Source organism: Natator depressus, chromosome 2 (assembly GCF_965152275.1).
Source record: "Natator depressus isolate rNatDep1 chromosome 2, rNatDep2.hap1, whole genome shotgun sequence".
In the NCBI taxonomy this organism is placed as follows: Eukaryota; Metazoa; Chordata; order Testudines; family Cheloniidae; genus Natator; species Natator depressus.
The window spans coordinates 120,108,920-120,131,773 of NC_134235.1; the positions used below are offsets into that span (position 1 = coordinate 120,108,920).

General features: G+C 42.5%; 1 protein-coding gene and 1 long non-coding RNA gene across 4 annotated transcripts in view; one reads left to right on the forward strand and one right to left on the reverse strand.

Moving 5' to 3' along the window:
• The window catches only part of LOC141982688 (uncharacterized), a 103,343-nt gene extending 85,952 nt beyond the window's left edge, over positions 1-17,391 (forward strand). For 2 of the 3 annotated variants that reach the window (XR_012638176.1, XR_012638175.1), the window contains exons 2-5: positions 8,911-9,226; positions 10,018-10,115; positions 15,627-15,744; positions 17,067-17,391. This is a non-coding gene — a long non-coding RNA (uncharacterized LOC141982688). Of the gene's footprint in view, positions 1-8,466; positions 9,227-10,017; positions 10,116-15,626; positions 15,745-17,066 lie in introns of those variants that run through there. The other variant, XR_012638174.1, reaches the window with a different exon arrangement.
• The window catches only part of CDH20 (cadherin 20), a 150,052-nt gene that overhangs the window by 11,094 nt on the left and 116,104 nt on the right, over positions 1-22,854 (reverse strand). The window contains exons 6-10 of the mRNA XM_074944981.1: positions 21,792-21,979; positions 13,479-13,732; positions 8,926-9,062; positions 4,574-4,695; positions 1,913-2,030 (exon numbers count right to left, since the gene is read on the reverse strand). Of these exons, the coding sequence (XP_074801082.1) occupies positions 1,913-2,030; positions 4,574-4,695; positions 8,926-9,062; positions 13,479-13,732; positions 21,792-21,979 (819 nt within the window). The remainder of the gene's footprint in view (positions 1-1,912; positions 2,031-4,573; positions 4,696-8,925; positions 9,063-13,478; positions 13,733-21,791; positions 21,980-22,854) is intronic.

A 22,854-nucleotide genomic window follows, 5' to 3' on the forward strand; every position in this document is an offset into this window, starting at 1 on the left:
CAAACTAAAGTGGCTTTGGCCATGGGGCACCCAAACTGAAGCTAGCATAGCACAATAATAATAATAATTTAATTATAAAGATAGATACTTACATGACAAGCTTCCCTTGAGAGGGTCTGCCTTATCAGTCCGAGCCTGGATTTCTGGCTGGGAATTGGGCTTGGTTGCTGCACATCAGGAACTGGGCTCACTTTCTACCTGGCCAACATCATGGTTCTGAATCCTGAAGAAATCTTAGCATTCTGGGGAGAGGTCTTCACTGACTTCCTCATGTTCATCCTCCAGTGAGTCTTGCAGGTTGTCCTTGGGGTGGGGACAGAGCAGGGTCCATACCCTTCCTGGTTTGGGTGGTAGGGTAACTGATCAAAATTCTGTCTAGGTCTTCAAAAGATGGACAGGTCACATTGCCACTACTGGGCCTTTTCCCAGCATCCCCAGTGTGAATGTAAGTCCTCCTGGGCTGTTTGCTCTTTACCCTGCAGTGTTTGGTGTGCTGGTTGAGGCCCGGCCTGGTTATGTGCTTAGCAGTGCCCACAGAAAGAGCTTTCTTCTGGTGGGTGGCCACAAGAGCTTCCTGATGCTTCTCCCCAGGTGGTGATTAGATTCAGACTCTCAGCATAGCTCCAAGCAGCTGCTCTAGGCATGTTTTAGGGCTTCTGGAGTAATACTGATGCATTCAAATCCAGGAGAAAATGGACAAAATCTGGCCCTGTGCCAGTTTTTAAACTGGGAAAGGGGCATCTGGTCAGCTTGACACCAGAGCAGTGGAAGGCACAGAGGTAAATAGACAAGTCATTAATGGTTGCCTGCAAAGCAGTGTGGGATAGCACCTGGAGGACTGCCAAAGAAGTGCACAACAGCTTTGCATGAGCACAAAAAATAGAACAAACTCTATTTGAGTCAAATTTGTTTCACTTTGAAAGAAGCTTCCAGAGTTAATATGATGTACAGGAGAGACTTCTTCCTACCATAGGCTGAAAGCATTATTTTCCAATCCTGTATCAGCTCCATTGTCAATGCTAGGTCTCCTATACGCAGTGCAGAGAAGTAGCTCTGTACCACTGGGCAAGACGTGGTGAGCCGCTTCTGCACTAAATATTTCACTGCGAATGTTTATATAGTTGTGGCTACCTCTTAAAGCTAGAATAAAGGACACTTTTAGGCCTGATCCTGTGTGCAAGGATTGCAAGATCAGGTTCAGTTCCAAATGTTTTTCACTTTGAATGATCCCATTTGAACCATCCAGCTAACATGCTTATCTCCTTGTTCTTAGACAATGGTTTTTCACTGTCTTCCCTTGTTACTCCGTGTTTCCTTTTTTGAGTGTTCTACTCTGGCTTCTCCCTTTCTGCTCCGTGCGTCCTAGATGGCTTCTTACCTCTGTGCTGTGCATCTCCCCTGTAACTCTTACAGCTTGTTTATGAGCAGCAAGTGAACAAGTGTAAAGAGCTTTGAGAAAAAGAGAGGAGACACTGGAATAATAGGAGCATTCACATTCTGTGCTTGGAAGAAAACATGTAGGGTGCAAAAGAGTGAAATTATTTTGCTCTCGATTTCTCCTAGTTCCAGTTCTAATCCTACCTTTAAGCCTCGCCTTTTGAACCAAGTCCCACTCTTGAAATTTTAGATGCCTACAGCATGACCACAAGATCTGAATTTGCACAATACTGACACTTTTCCTCGAAGAAAAGCGCCAATCACTGGGAAATATTTATATAGACGCAAATGTTGTATAACCTTCAAGTGTATAAAATGTCATTTTATTGCTGCCTTTAAGGAGCAGATGTCACTTGGCATTATTGATAATGGCAGGTTCATAGCGCACTGTGAGTCAAAGCCTCTCACATCCAACTCCATCTATTTCCAACTATAGAAATAAGTGTCACTAACGGATGGCGTCCACTCTGATTACCTTGATTGTCCCTCAGAGTGAAGTTGGGGTTGTTAGCTGCCTCAGGAGCCAAGCTGTAGTAGAAGTGCTGACCCCCTTGTGGGTCATCCTGGTCAATTGCACTCACTGTCTGAATCAGCTGTGGGATGCAAGAACAAAACAGAGTGGTAGCAGCCCTGCTAGGGAGACACCGCTTAAAGAATTACACTCCAAAAGTGAAAGCCAATTCAGTGTTTGAACAAGACCATCTTGTGAGGGACAACTCATGACCTGAGACACTGAAAGCCTTCTAGACTTCATTTTATTTCATTACAATCATAAAAATCCCAGTAAAACTAGGGATGGGCCAATTGGTTCATTTAAAATAACAGACAAGCCACTCCTCAGTTCCCAGCTTAAATCAAACCTTTTTTGAAGCCTCTGAAATGCTCAGAAGCACATGATCAGAAGTCACAAGAAAGCCCATTGTAAATAGACTTCCAACCTCATTTTCTACTACCAAGTAGATAACTTTCAGACACTTATCCACACTGAACCCTAGATGAGTATTTTGAACACAATTTTAAATAGTAAGGAATGTTTCACAAGGAAACATGTTGCTTTGCTTAAAAGATGGAAAAAAAGGCAGTTCTGTAGCATTATATATGTATATTTTCCATGCCTGATTTCCATGTGATGAATGCTCCCTTCCAGGGGTGTGCACAAGGGGGAAGGCAAGCAGGGGCATGCCCTCCCCCCAATAATTGGCAGGGGCACAGAACGTGCCCCTCCAAAAATGGTCAAATTTAAATTCCAGCCCCTGCTCCATTCGCTAGTTTCTACTAACTTTCACACAATAAGCTAAACCTACTGTAAGTTACGGAATATAAACTTCCCTCCCCATTCTATATATTCTGTCACCAAGGATGTGCACTAGAAAAAGCATTTGGATTTCAGAAGAACTAGTGCTGGTGATAGTGTAGTTGACCCACAGTTCAAAATATCTTGGGTGAAATTCTAACTCCACTTAAGTCAGTGGGAGTTTTGCCATTGACTTTAAATGGTGAAATCTAAGCTCCCTTAATTTTTTTTAATTAATTAGGTTTTTCCTATGGAGTCAACAATAAGAAAACAAACAAGCATTGCCTTAAGCAGTGAATATAATAGGCTGTTTGGAAAGAAACTAAAATAGAAGCTGATTCAGAGCCAATTTCTGCCACCCTTACTCCATATGTAGCCTGTTGATTTCAATGGGGAGTAACAGAATACGCCCCTGGCTCAGCCTGAGCATGTAACAGAATCAAAGACAAACCTGTTGCTTAGTTTTTAATATAAAGAATAAACTTCTACTTGAATTCATAGCATTGAAGTTTGTTTTCTAAGTGATTAACCGGGAAATGATCGATCTGGGCAGTCTTAAACAGCACTTTGAAACTGATTCCAGGAATGTTTCAGAGTGGTGCAAAGCAATTTAGTCACATGACTCCAGTTATTCCTAATGGCAGCTGCCTGTCTAAATTCTCATGCACTACTTAAAAAGTTTGTCCCCTAGGAAACCCAGTGATGATTTTTCTTTGCCTCATGCTGGGGCTTCTTTGTGCATAGTTTGTACAAAGTTATCTCTGGTATAAACCCATTGACTTGAGGAGAGTCATATCATGAAGTCGGCCCACTCGCTCCAGGCTACTTTATAGTGGTAATTAGGCTTGAAGTAGATTTAGTGAAAGCTAAGGGCAGGTCTAAAATAGGAAATGTTTATTTTTTCCTCCCCTACTAAGAGATGGGCATTCCAGTTTTTAAATTTAGGCATCCAATTCTGATTTGAGCACCCAAATGTAGTACCATGGATACTGAATGCCTAAGGGCCAGGTTGAGCAACCGCTGGGCTCAGTGACAAAATTCCCACTGACATCAATGAGTGTAAGATCAGACCTTAAATGCTGAGTTTGTGTGTCTGCCTGTGGAATATAGACACCCCAATGAATGAGTTTATATATGAAAGGTCTGATTTGAGACAGAGGAGGGACACCATCGTGAAGTCGGCACTGCTTGCTTCAGTGGAGTGATTCTTGATTTTCATGGGTGTCAATGAGTGGAACCTAGGATCCTATGTTAGAAATACCTAGACTTCCTGTAATTACATGATCAAACCCCTAGAGAGCTGACTCAGTCTGTCATCCTTCCTAGAGGGATAGGTTCAATTCTATGCAACTTACTGTGCATGTGGAGTTCTTCCTGCCAGGATTTAAAAAAACAAAAAAAAACCCCAAGAACAAACAAAAAACACAACCCAAGCCACTGCCTGTCATGTAGGAGCACTAAGGACTTCATAATGCTCTTCATTAGAGGCTGAGTTTGCCCCAGTGGTCTCACATTTCCTCTTGTCATTGCTGCTGTGCAACATGCTGTCTGATTGTCTGCTGCCTGCCTCTCTAAAGATGGCTTCATGTCAGAAGTGAAGTAAATCAGAGTTTACAAAGTACTTTTTGATCAATGGGGAGGAGAAAGGTGCTATGGATGAACAGAAGGTGCTATGGATGAACTCTGCTGAACAGAGTTCTGATGAAACATCTGATGTCCTGTAGTGCACATCTGCTTTGCCCCATCCCCTCCCCTTTCTTAGTTGCTGGCTATGCCCATACAATGCAGTATCTGCATGTAAGTGACAACATTCATCTCTCACAGACATATAGGATTTCTCACCTGCCCAGCTTTTGCATTTTCACACACAAAAGCTTCATAGAACCTGGAAAACTGAGGAGCATTATCATTCACATCCAGGACTTTTACTGTGACTGATACACTGCCAACCTGTGAGGGATTGTCTAAAAGAAGAAAGAACAAAATAACTACAGGGACTTCATAATCACAGGGAAAAGTAGCTGCTTGCCCTACCAAAAAGGCAAGGGAACTCTCCTTTTTAGCCTTGTTGCACTGAATGAAATTTATTTGAATTGTAACTGGTGTGGGAAGATAGCAGATACTATAGGCAAGATTGAGTTCCAGCTTCCAGTCTAACCATCTCGACTCCTCAAATGTTTACGGCTTTCTCAAACCTGGCCTCCAGAACCAGGTAAATTTCTGGGAAAGTTTGAGACGATGCCAAGAATTAAGGTAGGCTAGGGTTGGAGGATGTGATTCAATTAGTCGTGTTTCAGAAGGCAATGGGCTCAAGGAGCTGATTAAAATTTTTTGAAATTCTGCAATTCTGATTTTTCTCAAAATTTAGAATTTCAGCTATAAAACAACTTGACATTTTGGACAAATATTTTATACAAAAATCATCCTTTTTTTGATCAGCTATAGCACTAGTTGAAAAATGTAAAAAATTCTATAAAAGTTTGCAGTCAAATTTCAAAGAGAAAAAGATGGAATTTTCATGACATCTTTTGTGGAAAGCAAGTGGGACATAATTTATCAGCTTAGTTGCTCACAAATGGAAGGAGAAATGAGTTCATCAAGGTAAACATCTTCAGATCAAATAACTTACAAACCCAGTGTCTACAAGATAAATACATTAGTTTCTTTCTTCTTGTGGTGTTTTTTGGTCCCCCACACCCAGTTATCCCACATAACCAAAATGAAACACCATTCAAAAAACAAGATGAAGACTGAGTGATCAAATGTTCAAAAGTTCATAAAAGTTGAGATTTAGTTCTCAACTTTAACCCTGCTACCTTGTGTATATATTTAAAATATTATCTCTCTCTATAGCATGATGTCATACTTTCAAATATTGTAGAGTATACACTCTGGAATTTTTGTACTTTTTTATGTATGGTATTCATATTGCATGTAGCATGACTGTACTACTGAGTTAATACTATTGAATAATTTGATTATGTAGTTTATCTATCCATATATATTTTATATCCATCACCGAGGTATATGAATGTCTAATTTATAGACTGAATAATACCAAACTATCCTTTAAAAATAGAAACTCATAGACTTTGTGATGGTCCCATCTGACCTTAACCATCTAGTCTGATCTCCTGCATACTGCAGGCCACAGAACCTCATGCACCCACCCCTGTAATAGACCCCTAATCTTTGGCTGAGTCACTGAAGTCCACAAATCATGATTTAAAGACTCCAAGTTACAGAGAGTCCACCATTTACACTACCTTAACCCCACCAGTGATCCATTCCCCATGCTGCAGAGGATGGTGAAAAGCCCCCAAGATCTCTGTCAATCTGACCCGGGGGAAAATTCCTTCCCAACCTCATATATTGTGGTTAGTTAGACCCTGAGCATGTGGAAAAGACCCACGAGCCAGACACCTGGGAAAGAATTCTCTGCAGTAACTCAGAGCCATCCCCATCTAGTGTCCCATCACTGGCCATTGGAGACATTTGCTGCTAGCAGATGTAGATCGGCTACATGCCACTGTAGGGTCAGATCAGGTCATGACTCCTTCCTGCTGCTATATAGGGAGGGGAGGTGTGTTATAAAAGCCCTTACATTAGCTCTCCACTACTGGGGTAGGTCACCCTTGCGCTTAACTTAAGTGAGCCTCCCTGGACTTATGAAATTGGATTTTTGGCTGCATTAGAGTAGTGGTGCAGTGGCAAGTCAAGATCCTCTTGATCTGTCCCTCCAATCTTTTTGAGATAAAACAAGCAATTCTTCTTCATTGAGGACTAATCCAAGGCAAAGTTTTACACTTGTAACTTTGAGCTGTGTAAATTTAAAACAACAAGCAAAACCTTGACACTTTTATTAAAGCAGGAATGGTATATTTCCGCCCCACCCCGCTCACTACCACCTTTCACCTAACTCAGAGATGGCCAGATGTATTTTGTACAACCGTTCCAAAAACATTCACTTGCAGACTGAGGATGAGTATACAATTTAACAAAATTCATGGGGCCAGAGGCAGAGAGGGAGAAAGCATAAGAATGATGCTGTATCTTGGTGGTCAGAACACTCCCTGCAATGTGAGACACCCAGTATCCCTGCTGTAATGGATTTTTTTAAAATTTATCCACAGTTTGAACAGGAGACTGAGGGACCACATCAGAATATCCCATAATGCCATGGCTAAGACATGCACCTGAGAGGTGGAAGATCTCAGTTCAGATTCTTCATATGTGTGGGGGGATTTGAACCAGCTTTCCCACATCCCAGATAAGTACCCACCAGCTAAAAGTTAGGAGTTGTCGACCGCCCTGGCTGTTTTTGTAAGCTTATCTATTGGAGCCCAATGTGGAGGGCAAGTCTGTCTTCTCCTGGTTCATGCATTGTTCTGGGATTTAGGCAGCTGGACGCCTGGTGAGGGGCGGCAGGGCACATGCTCAACGGCAGAAATGTAGGCTCCTAGTGAACTTTTGCTGCAAAATTTTAGGCACAGAGTGAGTTTAAGTGCCTACTGGATTTGAGGGCAGCTGAGCTGGAGATTTGTGAATCCTAGATGACCTGATTCTTGGATTTAAGTCCCTAAACTGGCATTTGTGCACCTAAGTCCGTTTGTGAATCTAGCCCTCTGTGTTCACTGCTGCAGTTGGCAGAAGTAACATTTACTTTTGAAGCCTTTTGATAGCACAGTTAGTTTGAGATTTTCAAAGCTGCCTAAAATAAATGGGAATTTGGTGTACAAATCTCTTAGGTGATCTTGAAAATCTCAACTTTAATTTTTAAGGACCTGATTCCCCCACCACAGTGAACTGAACCTTATGGGGCAGGTGGTCCAATTCACTTAGCAGTCTGCGGGTTCTGCTCAACAGAAGAGTGGCAGAATTGGCTCCTAGGTTAAGTTACTGATTGCAAAAGTTGCCAGGTTAAAGAGCCCTGGAGTATGAAGTACTCCAGCCACAAAGCAGGCACTGCCTAAATAGCAGGAGTGCACACACATTCAAACTGCCCAGCTAGTCTGTTTCAAATCTGATGTAGCCCTAGATGTGGTCTTTCTAGATCAGTCCAATCAGTTGGTGGACAAATGAGAGACTGCTCACAAAGATACCAGTTAATGCTGAGTGGTGGCAGATTTTGTGATGTCCACAAGAAAATGGACTGAGATCATTAACAAAACCTTGTGAACCATAGAGGTTTCAGCTCAGATGCCTGGAGCTCTGCTTTGAATTTCATGTTCATTTGTGCCCCAAACCCCAAGCTAAGCAGTTTTTCATAGATTCATTTTAAAACTGTCAGTGCCTCCTTTGCATCTAGACATTCACAATGGTGAATCTGGGCTGAGTTTTTGGTATGTAACTAAATAGGGAATCCTAGCAAATTTCAACTGTTCTGGAGTTGTTAAAAGCAATTCACACAGCTTCAGTAGCTTGTGTGAAATGACTTGGCTATAAACAGCAAGCAGATGGTACGGGTCATATGTGGCCTAGAGGACAGAACACTGGACTGGAACTCCAGTGACCTGGGTTCTATTCTGGCTTTGCCACTGGCCTACTAGGTGGGGGGAGGGATAGCTCAGTGGTTTGAGCATTGGCCTGCTAAACCCAGGGTTGTGAGTTCAATCCTTGAGGGGGCCATTTAGGGATCTGGGGCAAAAATTGGTCCTGCTTTGAGCAGGGGGTTGGACTAGATGACCTCCTGAGGTCCCTTCCAACCCTGATATTCTATGATTCGGTAATGACATTTGCTCTCTACTGACCTAGGATGGATTTGAACCAGTGACCCAGAAGTGAAAAAGCTTTCATCCTATTTCCAATTCCCTGAGCCATCCAATCCTCCCTAGAAGCCTTGGTTTCTACTCTGATACACACTGCAGCATCTGTTTTTGTTAACTAGTTGTTCTGGAGGGAGGGCTCTCACTGAATCATATTTCAAGAAGAGCTTTACAATAATTCACTTGAATACTAATGATTTGAGAAAACAACACTCTGCATTTAATTGTAAGCCCCCCAGTCTCATCCCTCTACCAAAAAAAAAGTGGAAAAACTAAAATACAATATTCACTCTGTAATGTGAGAAGTTCAATTCAAACAGATGTGACTTCCATTCAATTAATAAAAAAACACCTGAATCGCTTAATTGAAAACAGTCTATCACTGTTCCTGTTGTATCTCTAATTTATCTACAGTCTCCATCTACTTACTCAGCTCCACAGCCAGCACAGTGATATTGTGCCAAGAAAGGTCTTCCCGGTCAAGAGGTCTTGCAGTCATCAGAGCTCCTGTTGCAATGTCGACGTAAAAGAACCTCCCCGGATCACTGCTTCTATCAATTGAATATCTGCAAAAGTACATATTAAAAATATTATGCAACTCTTGTGGAAACATTGGTGCTACATCCATAAGAACGGCCATACTGAGTCAGACCAATGGTCCATCTAGCCCAGTAGCCTGTTTTCCAATAGTGGTCAATACCAAGTGCTTCAGAGGGAATGAAAAGACAAGGTAATCATCAAGTGATCCAGCCCCTGTCACCCACTCCCAGCTTTTGGCAAACAGAGGGCAGGGACACCATCCCTCCCCATCCCAGCTAATAGCCATTGATGAATTTATCCTCCATAAATTTATCTAGTTCTTTTTGGAGCCCTGTTATAGTCTTGGTCTTCACAACATCCTCTGGCAAAGAGTTGCACAGGTTGACTGTGCATTGTGTGAAGAAATACTGCCTTTTATTTGTTTTAAACCTGCTGCCTATTAATTTCATTTGGTGACTCCTAGTTCTTGTATTATGAGAAGGAGTAAATAACACTTATTTACTTTCTCCACACCAGTCATGATTTTATAGACCTCTCTCATATATTCCCTTAGGTGTCTCTTTTCCAAGCTGACAAGTCCCAGTCTTATTAATCTCTCCTCAAACAGCAGCCGTTCCAGACCCCCGAATCATTTTGTTTGCCCTTTTCCGTTCCTTTTCAAATTCAAATGTATCTTTTTTGAGATGGGGTGACCACATCTGCATACAATATTCAAGATGTTGTCTTACCATGGATTTATATAGAGGCAATATGATATTTTTTGTCTTATCTATCCTTTTCCTAATGTTTCATAACATTTGGTTAGCTTTTCTGACTGCCGCTGCACACTGAGGGGATGTTTTCAGAAAACTATCCACAATGACTCCAAGATCTCTTTCTTGAGTGGTAACAGCTAATTTAGACCCCATCATTCTATATGTATAGTTGGGATTATGTTCGCATTTATCAACATTGAATTTAATCTCCCATTTTGTTGCCCAGTCACCCAGTTTTGAGCCACTAAGGAACCTCACCAACTACCATATGGAACATAACTGCATTCATCTAGAACCTACTCCTGTTCCCATTGTCTTCAGCAGGTAAGGACTGGAGCCTTCACTAACTGACAAGTGGTTCAGTATTGGCATCTCTTCACAGGGAACTCTAATAGTTTGAAGCTGGCGGGTGGGGAGTGTAATGCACAGTTCACCACAGACTATGTTGAAAGTTGTACAGCCTAACTAATTGGGTGGGAGTCTGTTACTGAGATAGTTATACTAGTACAACCCCTACTGGGGATGCAATTATACCAGGATAAAGGTACCTTGTACTGGTATAGTTATTCCCTTTCCTGTATAGGAATAAGATATGCTGGTATAAGCACTTTTATATTACTATCAATCTCCTGTTGCTTGGACACATTTAACTACTTTGACTATACCAGTATAGTAACCATGTTAGTTTGGACGTTAGAAACAAGCACTGGAATGTGTCTCTCAGTTTTGAACAGAGTTGTCTGACACTATCCATTTTGGCATAATTTTTTTCTTTTTAAATTCAGACATCTGATCCACAATTATCACCCTTCATGAAACCCAGGGACAATCCTTCTGATGTCTGTCATGTATTTACTAGAGGTGGAAATTTTGCTATTTCTCTGCACATCCAAAACTCTCAGATGGCAATGGGAATGTAGGGTGCAAAAGTGCATCCAGCTACTGCTGTGGGGGCAGTTCTTCTGCATCCTCAATATCATTCTGATTCTGAGAGTCTTCAATGAGCCCATAATGTGTAATCCTTTTTTGACACCTATTTGCATCAATGATATTCTGCAGTAATGAAGTCCACAGATTCATTTTATGTTGTGGAAAAGAACATTTGGACTTGGAAGCACAGACCACTTTCTCTGCAATATTATCATGCTTTTCTGTAGATGAAAAATACCTTTAATTTTCACACTAAATTAAAGACTAGAGTAGACTGTTCTCCCCCCCCCCCCTTTCTTTCTGTCTTTGGGAGGTTGCTGATGTGTAATGTATAATGTGTAACTGTAATGTATACCGTTTAATCTATTACAGCTATCTATCTAATGTAGGCACTCCCTCAAAAGCTATCACCAGGCACCAATCCAAGCACTATTGTTTAGATTATAGTTCAGACCCATTTCCACCACTGTTGGCGCAATCCACAGTGCTCTCCTAGAACTGAATACGAGTTTATCCACTGACATCAACAGAAGCAGAATTGGGACCATTATTCTGAATTCTGTTCTGCTTTACAATCTGCGGAACAAGCGTGCAAGACTGATTTTGAGACAGCATCATGTTGTATAGCACTGGCAATACAGAACACTGTAAAGCTCTGCACTTGGGAAAGAAACAGCAATTTCCCCCCCCCAGAAAAAGTGAGAGAAGGTGGGGAAAGGGTATTTTTTCTATTTTAAATAGAGATTTTTGAGGTATTAGATTTATTACAGAAATCTGCATGAGGGTTGCTGTATTTTTCTATAATAATCATTCTTGTATGGGGTCTATAAAAAGACTTTTGCTATGACAGTTTAAGGCCAGCTAGTATCTGAAAGTGAATATAGCCTTCTGATTAGTGGTTCAGTATCAATCAGTGATGTCACAAAGCACAGGTGGGGGCTTTGTACTGATTTCTCCAGACACTATCTCCTGTTAATAACTAGTCTTCCACGCTCACTTCTATTGCACTGTTTAAATAATTCTCCTTAGTCACTCAGCAGTATTCAAGCCATATTTCCAGCAATCGGAGTCTCTCAGTGTGGGAGTCCAGATGCCAGAAGCTGGGAATAAGAGGATTTGAGTGTTCCCATGTGTTTAGTGAGCCCTTCTGAAACATGTTCTGGCTCTTTAAACTTATTTTCAAATTTGAAAAAAAATTTTAATTAAAAATATATATTTTTTTGGATTACAACCATAGTGGAATTATTTTTGAGGCACTGAGTGTGTTTTCCTCCTCTTTTTTAAAATTTTTGCACTACGAGGGCCAGATTCTCCCCAACCTTGCACCTCGTGCAGTCATTTACACCAGTAGAAAGTGAGTGAAAAGACGGTGTAAAACACTACCATTCTGATTTTGCTCTCATTAGACATAGATGTAACTGGCCAAATGAGGTGCAAGCCAGTGGAGGAGCAATAGTTGATCTCTACATCTTTATTTTCCCAAACCAGTCACTCATATTTTGTTTCTGTCTGTGTATTTACAATGCAGGAAGAAAGAGAGGCTGCATGTAAGAAAATGTGTGTATGTAAATACTGGGGCATATTTTTAATTGCTCCTGAATTTAAATAGTTGTTCTCGCCTTGCTGTTTGTATTCCCCACCGCCCCTTAAAAAGTTTGTTCTCAACTGAGTTAGCTGAAAAGTCTGGAAAAAAACTCAAAAACTACAGTAAAAATATGAACAAATATCTACCTTTTGTGTCTACAGATTTTTTTTTTCACACGTGCACACAAACTTGCTTTCACTGCAAAGCTGCAGAGTGTGGATGATGTCAGAATGTAAGACCCTGAGGCAGAGAGAGCAGAATGACGTAGTTTGATAGTGAAGGAAAAGACTAAGATGAGAAGTACAGAGCAGAATGAAGGATAGTCTCATAACCTAGATAGGAGTTAGAAACGTTTGACATGATGTAGGGAAAAGGAAAGAATACATCTTAGAGCACTTCTAGGGGGAAAATGGTGCACTAAGCAGAACAGGCTTTGTGTCTGTCAGGTTTCCTCCCTGTGTGAAGCCCATAAAGCCACACATAAGGATTTCATTGTCCCTTCAACAATTGTAACAACTCAGCATCTAGCGTTCCTGCTGTGCTCCTCTGTAAAAATCCTGAAGCCAGGCAGCTGAGAAGCTGAACTTGCACAGGGGGAGGGAAACAATATAGCAACCACTTGCATAGATCAGAGAAACGTTTAAGTGTTATCTGCTGGTCTATGAACATGCAATGAACCTTCAACTTTATGTAAGTTTCAACAATGAATACATGAGATGGCCTCAAAGAACACTGGAATTTTCTGCTAAGACTTGGCTGTCACTCTGGAAATGAGAGAGATAATCATGTAGCTCATTCTTTTGGTTCCTGGCTGAATTGTAGACATGAAGCTCCCATGACTGTAGTTTACCTTCCTTTATTGCTTATGGGAATATCTAGCTAAGCAGCTTGAATATCACAATATATAATTGAGTGGTCCGTGCATATGTTGTTAGCACTATATCTATTACAAATGTATTTGTATAGCTGAACTGTTGACAAAGATTGTTACATGCAACCTATGTGTTTTGAAACAGAAGGGAAAAGAGAGAAGAGAGCTGATTACCTACAACACAATATGGGGACAGATCTGCTATGGAGGTTTCAGTTTACACCAGCTGAGCATCTGGCCTAAGACATACAGTAGAAAATCTCTGGATAACAAGAAAAGCTAAAAAAACACTCTGAAAAACCTGATTGAGTTGTTGGTCACATCAGGGTCACTGGCAGAAATAATTTGTATGGTGGTTCCGATCTCCACATCCTCAGGCACTTCCACAAAATAGAAGCTAGACTCAAACACTGGGGGCTCATCCACATCCTCCACGCTGATGTGCACAGTCGTGGTGTCTCGAAAGGGGCCCAGGTTCAGGAAACGCATTTCCAGGTGGGGATTGGTGCCCTCTACTTTTAAAGTGTAGCTCTTCTTGCTCTCAAAACTTAAGGGCTGAGGAAGAGAAAAGGACAGTGTTAAGCCTGTTGAATTCGTTGTGTTAGGCTGCAGCCTCCTGCGTGCCTGAAAGAAATGCTTCTCCCCTTTACACTGCATCTTGGTGTCTTTCCACAGATTTCTCTCTGTTACACCGTCAGTCATGCCAAATACTACATTTAAATATTTTTAGTTGAAAATAAATCCTGAAGTGGCAATTGTATCAGGAACATTCTGTATTTAACTAAAAACCATACCACTAAAGTGATGAGAGGAAGGGTTCTGTTTGAAACAACTGAAAAACCGAAAATGATTCACCCAATCAAGTGCTATCCATAAGTCTAGTGGAAGCAGAAGCAATTGCAAGGTTATAGTTAAGTTATGGGGGACCCTGCTGCAAATTTAATTTTCTGCAGTTCTAATAACTAAATGTTCACAAACCCTCAATATATAGGGAGTTTTACAGTGGAAAATAGCTCAGTAGAATCCCCTTAATTGGTGCAGAGTCTGAGCAAAACAAACTTTGTGCCTATAATACAATTGCCCAGTTTTCAGAGGCATACAGTGTTCTATAAAAAATCATGGATTTTATGGTTTTAAGCCTCGTATTTTGTAACCTTAGAACCATGAAACTGCCTTGCATAGAGCAGATCATTAACCCACTTAATTCACTATGGAGGTGGATCTGATTGAGGCTTGTACAGCTATTCCCAACCTCTTGGAGCACTATTGACCTTCAATCTTTGTCATTCTTTTCTTTTTGACAACTGAACAAAATTAGGCAGGTAGTGGAATTGTGAGAGGGCTGGGTGGCAGGGCAATTGGGAGTGCATTCAAGGAGGATGAAGGGGAAGGCCAGTTGTGGTAGGTATGTGGGAGGGCACAGCATAAATGGCAGAAGTTCTCCCCAACCCATAGGCAGCAGAGATCATCGTGCACTCGCCCCCCACACCACCACCGTGGAAGTCAGTAGTTTGCTGTAATTGCTACACTCTGCTGAGCCAGTTTGTGGCAACCAGAAGAGGTACTCACTCACCTTGTGCAGTAACGATGCTTCTTTGAGATGTGTGTCCCTATGGGTGCCACACTGTAGCTGTATGTGCGCCCCTGTATCTCTAATCAGAGATTTTTGGTAGCCGTGTCCGTTGAGCCCACGCATGTGCTCTCCCTCCCTCGTGGTCTGCCTCGAGGCTATCTAGCATTGTGCTAGTGAACCCCCTCACTTCCTTCTCCACCACAGAGCCCTACAGAGAACTCCACAGAGGGCAGGTTGTGAAGCATCCATAGGGGGACACATATCTTGAAGAACCATCATTACTGCACAAGGTGAGTGACTTCCTCTTCTTCTTTGACTAGTGTCCCTATGGGTGCTCCACCGTAGGTGACTCCTGAGCGGTACCCACCACTGGAGGTTGGGACTTCTGAGTTGAGTCTGTTACTACAGAGAGTACTGTGGAGTCAAAGATGGTGCCGGGGGCCAAATATTCAGAGATCGCATAATGTTCTGCGAAAGTATGGGCTGAGGCCCAAGTTGTTGCTCTACAGGTTACTGAGATAGGGATATCTTTAAGGAATGTGATCGAGGTAGAAACTGACCTAATGGAGTGCGTATGGACTCTGGATGGAAGCAGGTGGCACCCTTGATAACTGTGATTAATGCAACCAGAGACCCATTTGGATAGTCTTTGAGCCGATTTTGCAGAGCTTTTGGATCTTTCTGTGGAGGAAAGGCAGAGGACCTGCAGGTTGGGGTGAAGGATCAGCCCATTATATTGAGAGAGCAGGTGAGGAATGGGCAGAAGAGGAACAGGAGGGCATATTGCCATCTGTGTCAGGTAAGGGAGCCAGACTTGTCATGGCCAGGAGGGACAATCAGAATAACTCTCACTTTGTCTTGTTGAATTTTCAACAGGACCTTTGATAGAAGAGGAAACTGGGAAAAGGCATACAAGAAAGCCCTGTCCCATGCGAGGATGAGGGCGTCTCCCCAGGCTGGCCCTGGAGCAGTAACGAGGACATTTCTTGTTCCGGTAAGTAGCGAAGAGATCCGTAGTCAGGTTTCCCCAAAGGGCGATTATATCTTGAAGCACCTCTGAGTTCAGTACCCACTCATGCTCATGACAAAAATTTTGACTGAGACTGTCAGCTGTCATGTTCTGTATCCCTAGTAAATAGACAGCTGAGATGAGCAAACTGTGATGGATGCACTAGTTCCAAAGTTTGAGTGCTTGCTTGCAGAGGGAGGGAGATCTGACACCCTCTTGGTGATTTATGTACAACATACAGGTCATATTAAGTCAATCATGACTTGTGTGGGTGTTCTTGATGAGGCAGAAAGTGTGCACAGGCGTTCCTGACAGCCCTTAGCTCCAAAAGAGTGATATGGAAGGTCACTTCTGTAGAAGGGCATTTGCCCTGAACCTTGTGGTTGTGTAGGTGAGCTCCCCAGCCTATTAGGGAGGCATCCATGCCAGGGTGGTGAGTCTGCATAGCGGGAACAATACTCTCTCACTTATACTGCATGAATTTTGGCCCCGATAAACTCCAGTCACTGTACCGAGGTTAGTGTGCCGCTACAATGAAGAGTAGCTTGGAGAATACCCTGGGTGGAGCAGTCTGTACTGATAATGGTCCTGCCTCAAAGGTAAACCATAGGAAGTCTCCTGTACGATCGTTGTATTGAGATATGGCAGTAGACATCTTGTAGGTCGAGGGCTGGAAATCAATCTACTTGCTCTAGAGTTGGAATAATGGCTGCGACTGTGACCATCTTGAATGTCTGCACCTTCCTGTATTTGTTTAATGCCCTTAGATCTAGAATGGGCCTCCAACCTCCCTTTGCCTTGGGGATCAGGAAATAATGAGAGTAAAACCCCTTGCTCCTGAGTTGCACCAGGACTGAATCAATGGCCCCTAAGCATAACAAATTATATGTTTCCTGATGAAGTAGGTTCTCATAAGAAGGGTCCCTGAAGGGGGACGGGGAAGGAGGGTTGGAATGGGGGAGAGACATTAATTGAATGGTGTAACTCTTCAAAATTATCTCCAGGACACATCAGTCAGAGGTGATATTTTCCCAACTGCTGTGAAGTAGGGCCAGGTGACTTCTGAAGGGGACGTGACAGGTGTGTAGGTGGCAGCTGATGTTGCAAGGTATAATTGTTCAGGCCCTCAACCAACCCATCAAAAGTGCTTAGAAGACGTGGTTTGAGAGGTTGCAGACTGGGGTTTGCCCACTTTTGAGCCCTGGTCCTTTTACACTGTGGCTTGTAACAGCACTGAGCTGGTGGGTATTGAGGAGATTGTGACCTGTGCTGTGTCTGAGAGGTACATCTTCTTTTCTGTCCTGCAGTGTAGATTCCTAGGGAGCATAATGTGGTCCGGGAACCCTTCAGGATGCGGAGAGAAGAATCTGTCATCTTTGTGAAGAGTTTGCCCTTCAAACTGGAAGTCTTCTGCAGTTTTTTGGGCAATCCAGAAAGGTGTAGTCAAGAAGCCCTCCACAGTACCACTGTCATGGTGGGCAGATGTATCAGCTACATTCAGTGCTGTCTCTAGCACCAGTCTGGCTGTTAACTGATCCTCTCTAAGAATGGTCTGAAACTGTTCCTTTTGTGTCTCCAGTAAATGTTCTAGAAATGCACTGAGTTTCCCATAATTAATAAAATTGTATTTGGCCATGACAGTTTGGTAATTTGTGACTCTAAACGTAATGTCGCCGACAAATACACCATCTTGTCAAGTCGGATCGTTTGGGGTCGACTTGGCATTATGTTGCTTGCTTTGTGCATTAACCACATCCACTGTGATGGAGTTGGGTTGCGGATGTTGAAACAAAGTCTATCTCTTTGGGAGGGATGTAGTATTTTTATTTTTGGCTCTGTTGCTGGTTGGTGCGATGAAGGCTGGTGTCTGCCAGATGACTTTGGTAGGATCTAGAATCACCTCATTAATTGGGAGGGCAATTCTGGATGAGGAGGAGGTGTGCAGAATATCCACCAACTTGTGATGTGTATCTGCCACCTCCTGTAGGGGAATTTGCAGCTCACCTGTCACCCTCTTGGTAAGATCCAGAAAGTTCTTAAAATCATCACCTAGTGATGGGCAGGAGGGAGGCGGTACAGCTTCATCTGGTGGAGATGAGGATAAGTGTGCTGGAGGGGTAGCTTCCTCTTTGAGTCCTTCTTCCTGTTCTGAAAAAGCTTCCTTCTCCTCTCCCTCAGGGGCTCTGGACAGCCAGGCTGTAGGACACCATCTGGTGGACTCTCTCTGAGAGACGCTGGACGGCCGTGATATGTGTGTGTGTGTGTACTTTGCCCAAGGATTGCAATACGGCCATGGAGGAAGGAGGGCAGGCATGGGTGGTAGGCTTACCCCAGGGGGCCCATACTAGGATTTGTGGGTTGGCTCAATGAAATTGGGGAGGACTCTTGTATTGTGATGAGAGGGCAGGGAAATTACCTCCTCCTGGCCACTGTCAGACTCAACACTGGGTAAGGGTGGTGCTGACTGGAGTAGTGGCGGTACACGGCCTGGTGCCAAGAGCGATTCCGGGTGCCGGGATGTGCTTGGTACCGGGAGCCTGGTACCAAGTAATGGGGATTGCATTTCTTCCCCAACCATCAGGTCTCCAGGGTACCAGAGACCATGCAGAACCCTGGGCTCACTCGGTACCATGGAGGAGTGTCCACGGTACTTTGTCGGTACCGATGGTTAAGAAGGTGCAGAGCACTCCCTAGATGAGTTTTTTGTTGCACCCGGTACAGAAAGTTTTGTCAGTGCCACTCTTTTAGAGATGGTATGTTAATTGTCTTAAGAGCCACAGGTCTCCAGGGTACTAGAGCTCACTTGGTACCGCAGAGGAGTGTGTGTGGTATGTTGTCAGTACTGATAGTTGGGAAGGTGCAGAGCACTCCGCAGATGGACGTTTTGTTGTCCCTGGTACCAAAGGGTTTTTCTATGCTGCTCTTGGGCAGCGATTTAAAGGGGCCAGGCTCCACTGTGGTGGCAGCAGCCAGAGCCCCAGGCCCTTTAAATTGCCGCCCGAACCCCGGCACTCCCAGCCACTGCCGCAGCTACCACTATCATGGGGTAGCTACAGCTACCATGGGCAGCTGGAGCCCCGGGCCCTTTAAATCTCAATTTAAAGGGCCCAGGGATTTAAAGACCCCACCTCTTCTGGTTGAGGCCCCGCCCCTTCCAGTTGAGGCTCCGCCCCCCGCTCAGGACTCCAGCGTATCAGTAAATCCTTTAAATTACTTTCATCCCGATGGGAGGGGTATGCCCCCAGATAGGGCAGGAAACTAAAGTTTTTTCTTTCTTTCTCCTCTCTCTCTCACGCTCTCTCTCTCTTTTTTTTTTTAATCCCAAAAGGAGTAAAAACAACAAAGGAAACACTAACTATTAAGGAGAACAAAAAACAAAAACAACTGCTTATGCTAATGACACAGATAAGGAAGGAATGACTGCTCTCTCCATCTGCTCACTCCATTTGAGGCCAAAGGCATGGAGAAGGAAGTGAATGGGGTTTGCCCCCGCAGTGCTAGATAGCCTCGAGGCAGACCATAAGGGAGGGAGAGCGAGCTCGTGCGCCGGCTCAACCGACACTGTTGCCAAAAATCTCCGATTAGAGACGCGGGGTGCACATGCACCCATAGGGACACTACTTGAAGAAGAACTAGCTACCTTCTCCCACAAGGGGAGTCAGAGCCAGGGGCTCCGCTTTCCAGCTGAGAAGCCAGATCCACCTATTTAGAGATGCTGAACTCACTAAAGTTTGAAATGCTTTGAGGTCTTTGGATGGAAGGTGCTATAGAAATACAAAGTATTATATTATTTGCTGATTCAAACTGTCTACTAGCAAGCCAGTAGGAGGCAGGATGGGGAAGGAGCAGTCAGAGCAGGGGGAAGGTAGCTGGTGAGAAGCTGTTCCTCAGATGGCTTTTAGATCAAAGTGTCCTGCAAACCCTGTGATTTTACACTAGTGACAAGTTCCATTGTCTATTTATTTAATTGCTGCTCATCGCTATTGTATCAAGTAGCTAATTCCTTAGGCCTGGTCACACCGTCTTTATTTGGCAAAACTCCAGTTGAAGCCAGTGGTAATTTTGCAGGGTTAAGCAAGGACATTAGGATTTGGCCCCTTTCTCTGTTCATATGAATCATCTGGTTTTCAGTGAAGTTCCAGGGCCAGAAAGATAGTCTATTCTAACATGATTTCCAGACCAGTTTTACAGATCGAAGAAGTTCAGCTAAATTTTAGAACATTTGAGAAATTATCTGGACTGAACTGGCACTCCAGACTTTTTGAGGTTAACCATAGCTACTTTTTAATCCAGTTTTACAGCTGGATTGATGCACAAGGGGTTTAAGTGACTTGCTCAGTGTCTCTGCATGCATCAATGGCTGTCTGCATTGCAACAGTTTAGGATTTTTTTAGTTCCCAATCCTTTGCCCCAGACACTGGACTCACTTGGCCTCATGAAAGTACTATTTAATTGACTCCAAAGTTTAGGTTGCACTACAAATATGTTACCCTTTGAGTCTGTTAACAGTGTGACAGGAAAACTAAATCTTTTGTTGTTGTTGTTTTGTAGAGATGGATCCAAAACAAAAGTCATGGAGCTGCATTCTGGGTACAAACTTTGTAGCTCTACAGAACAAGCAAAACACACAGTTCGCCACGTCTGCTCTCCTTGTGGGTTTGAAATCTTGATCTGAATGAGAACTTTTCCAAAGTGGAGTGTGGCTATACACAAATTAATAATCTTATAAAATGCCATAGGGGCACACAGTTTTACAAACATATAAGCTCTGGTAGCCTAGAATGAGATGTACCTGACTGTGTTGGTGTGAGATATTCTTCTCCTTTGGTATCTTCTACAATGCATCTTTTATAGTACTGCATACTTATGCTTAAATGCTTTGCCGAATCTTGGCCTTAAGAACTAGAGTAATGCTTCTCAGTTGGACGAACGCAGAAGTGTTCCAGGGGGTGCATCCGCTCATCTATATATTTGCGTAGTTTTACAACAAACTACATATAAAGCACTAGCAAAGTCAGTACAAACTAAAATTTCATACAATGACTTGTTTATACTGCTCAATAGACACTATACATTGAAATGTAAGTACAATATTTATATTCCAATCGATTTATTTTATAATTATAGGGTAAAAATGAGAAAGGAAGCAATTTTTCAGTAATAATATGTGCTGTGACAATTTTGTGTTTTTATGTCTGATTTTGTAAGCGAGTAGTTTTTAAGTGAGGTGAAACTTGGGGTACGCAAGACAAATCAGACTTCTGAAATGGAAACAGTAATCTGGAAAGATAGAAGATCAAATCCAGTCTCTGTGTCACTCTATTTTAGTGGATGATTTTGGCTCAGGCTATTTAAACAGAGAACTTATTTCATTCTGAGTGCACTAGATATGCCTAGGAAAAGGTATAACAATAGCTTCATAATCAAGAAAGAGTTCAACAGCTAACATTTGTATAAAATTATAAAATAAATATTCTGCAGGAGATACTCTAAGCAAAATACTATATTCCTTTCTGTGCAGCCTGCGGTACAAAATACTAGCAATTTCACAGCTGCCATTTTAAAGTAGAGCTTCTAACCTAATTAGCATTTATGGATCTTCAAGCAGCAATTAAAAAAACAGCCTGGTTTTTATTGGTTTATAAATAATTATTTGGCTTGCTTTATTATTGTTTATGGGACACCAGCATGAAAAATGTCTACAGTTCAAATGCAAATATTGATCAGATCACTCTCACTGTTGTGTAATTAAGCTACAAAGGTTATTTACGTGGATAAATACTGAACTGGGACATTTATGTACCTATTTATTCAGATCACTGTCCTCTCTCTTTTTAAGGTTTATTCCTGAGAATACAGCGTGTTTTCATATTTTAGCAAAGAGTGTTAAAGAAATGGTGTTTCATAATGGGAAAGAAGCTATTGTCATGTAATGGGAACCAAGTTACAGTAGCCATAACAGAATATTGCACCCATGAAATGTAACCGGAACTATTAGCTGTATAAATGGATATAAAAAGAGAACTTACTACCTTTCTCACAGTTATGATGCCAACTTGGTAATTAGGATCAGTGTTAATGTCAAAGACATCCAGTCCATCTCCATCTACAAAGCTGTATTTCATTTCAGCATTAATGCCTTCATCCAGGTCTTTAGCAACAACACGGCCCACAGTGGAGCTGACTGGAGCGGACTCCAGCACACTCATCTGATAATGTTCTGGCAAGAGAAGTGGAGGGGGAGGGGGAAAAAAACATGACTGGAACAAAAACTGTACAGGAATTCAGAGGACTGGCCACAGTCAACAAATCCAGCAGTCTGAAGAGAGGTCCAGTTAAAGGTTCTTTTTTCCAGGCTGAAAAGCAAAGGGTCATCTCCATTTAGGAAGCCATTACTAATTTGGATTTGCCTTGCTGAGTTTCAGTAAGCTGCCTGTTAGGGGCATATTTAAGTGATTATCATCAAAACACCAGTGCTTCCAATGGCAACTCAAAATGAAATGAGAGCAGAATTAGTGCATAACTGATCTGCTTTAACAACAGGCTTGGGGAAAGAGAGAACGGCAATTTAATAAAGTAGTTTTTTTTTAAAGTACAAATACAATGCTTATGATATTACCTGCCACCCTAGCTCAGCTCCATGCTTGAACAATCTCTCTTAACTATACCGTTTATTTAACTCTTATTCTAAAGGACAGCATCAGTGATGGGGCCTGATGTCATTTAATACCATTTTCCCTAATCCATAGGATTGACACCAAGTCTCTCCACTTGATGTTTTAAAAACAGAAATGACATCTATAACATACATCAAGTCAGACTTGATTAACAAGGGGAAGAGGAGGAAGAAAATAAAAAGCAATATGCGGTGATGGTTTTGCTGGAGAGTGCTCTCAGCTGAGTTTGGTTTTAGCAAAGCAGAGTATGTAAAGGGAGGAGGAGAAAAGGAACAGACAAAAGTATTGAAAACATTAAAAATAACTAGAGTATCAGGCTGTTAGTCTAAGAAAATATGGGCATTGCTCAAGCCACTGAAGTTGAAGGGAGTCTTTCCTTTGACTTCAATGGACTTTGCTTAGCATCAGGCATTAGGGG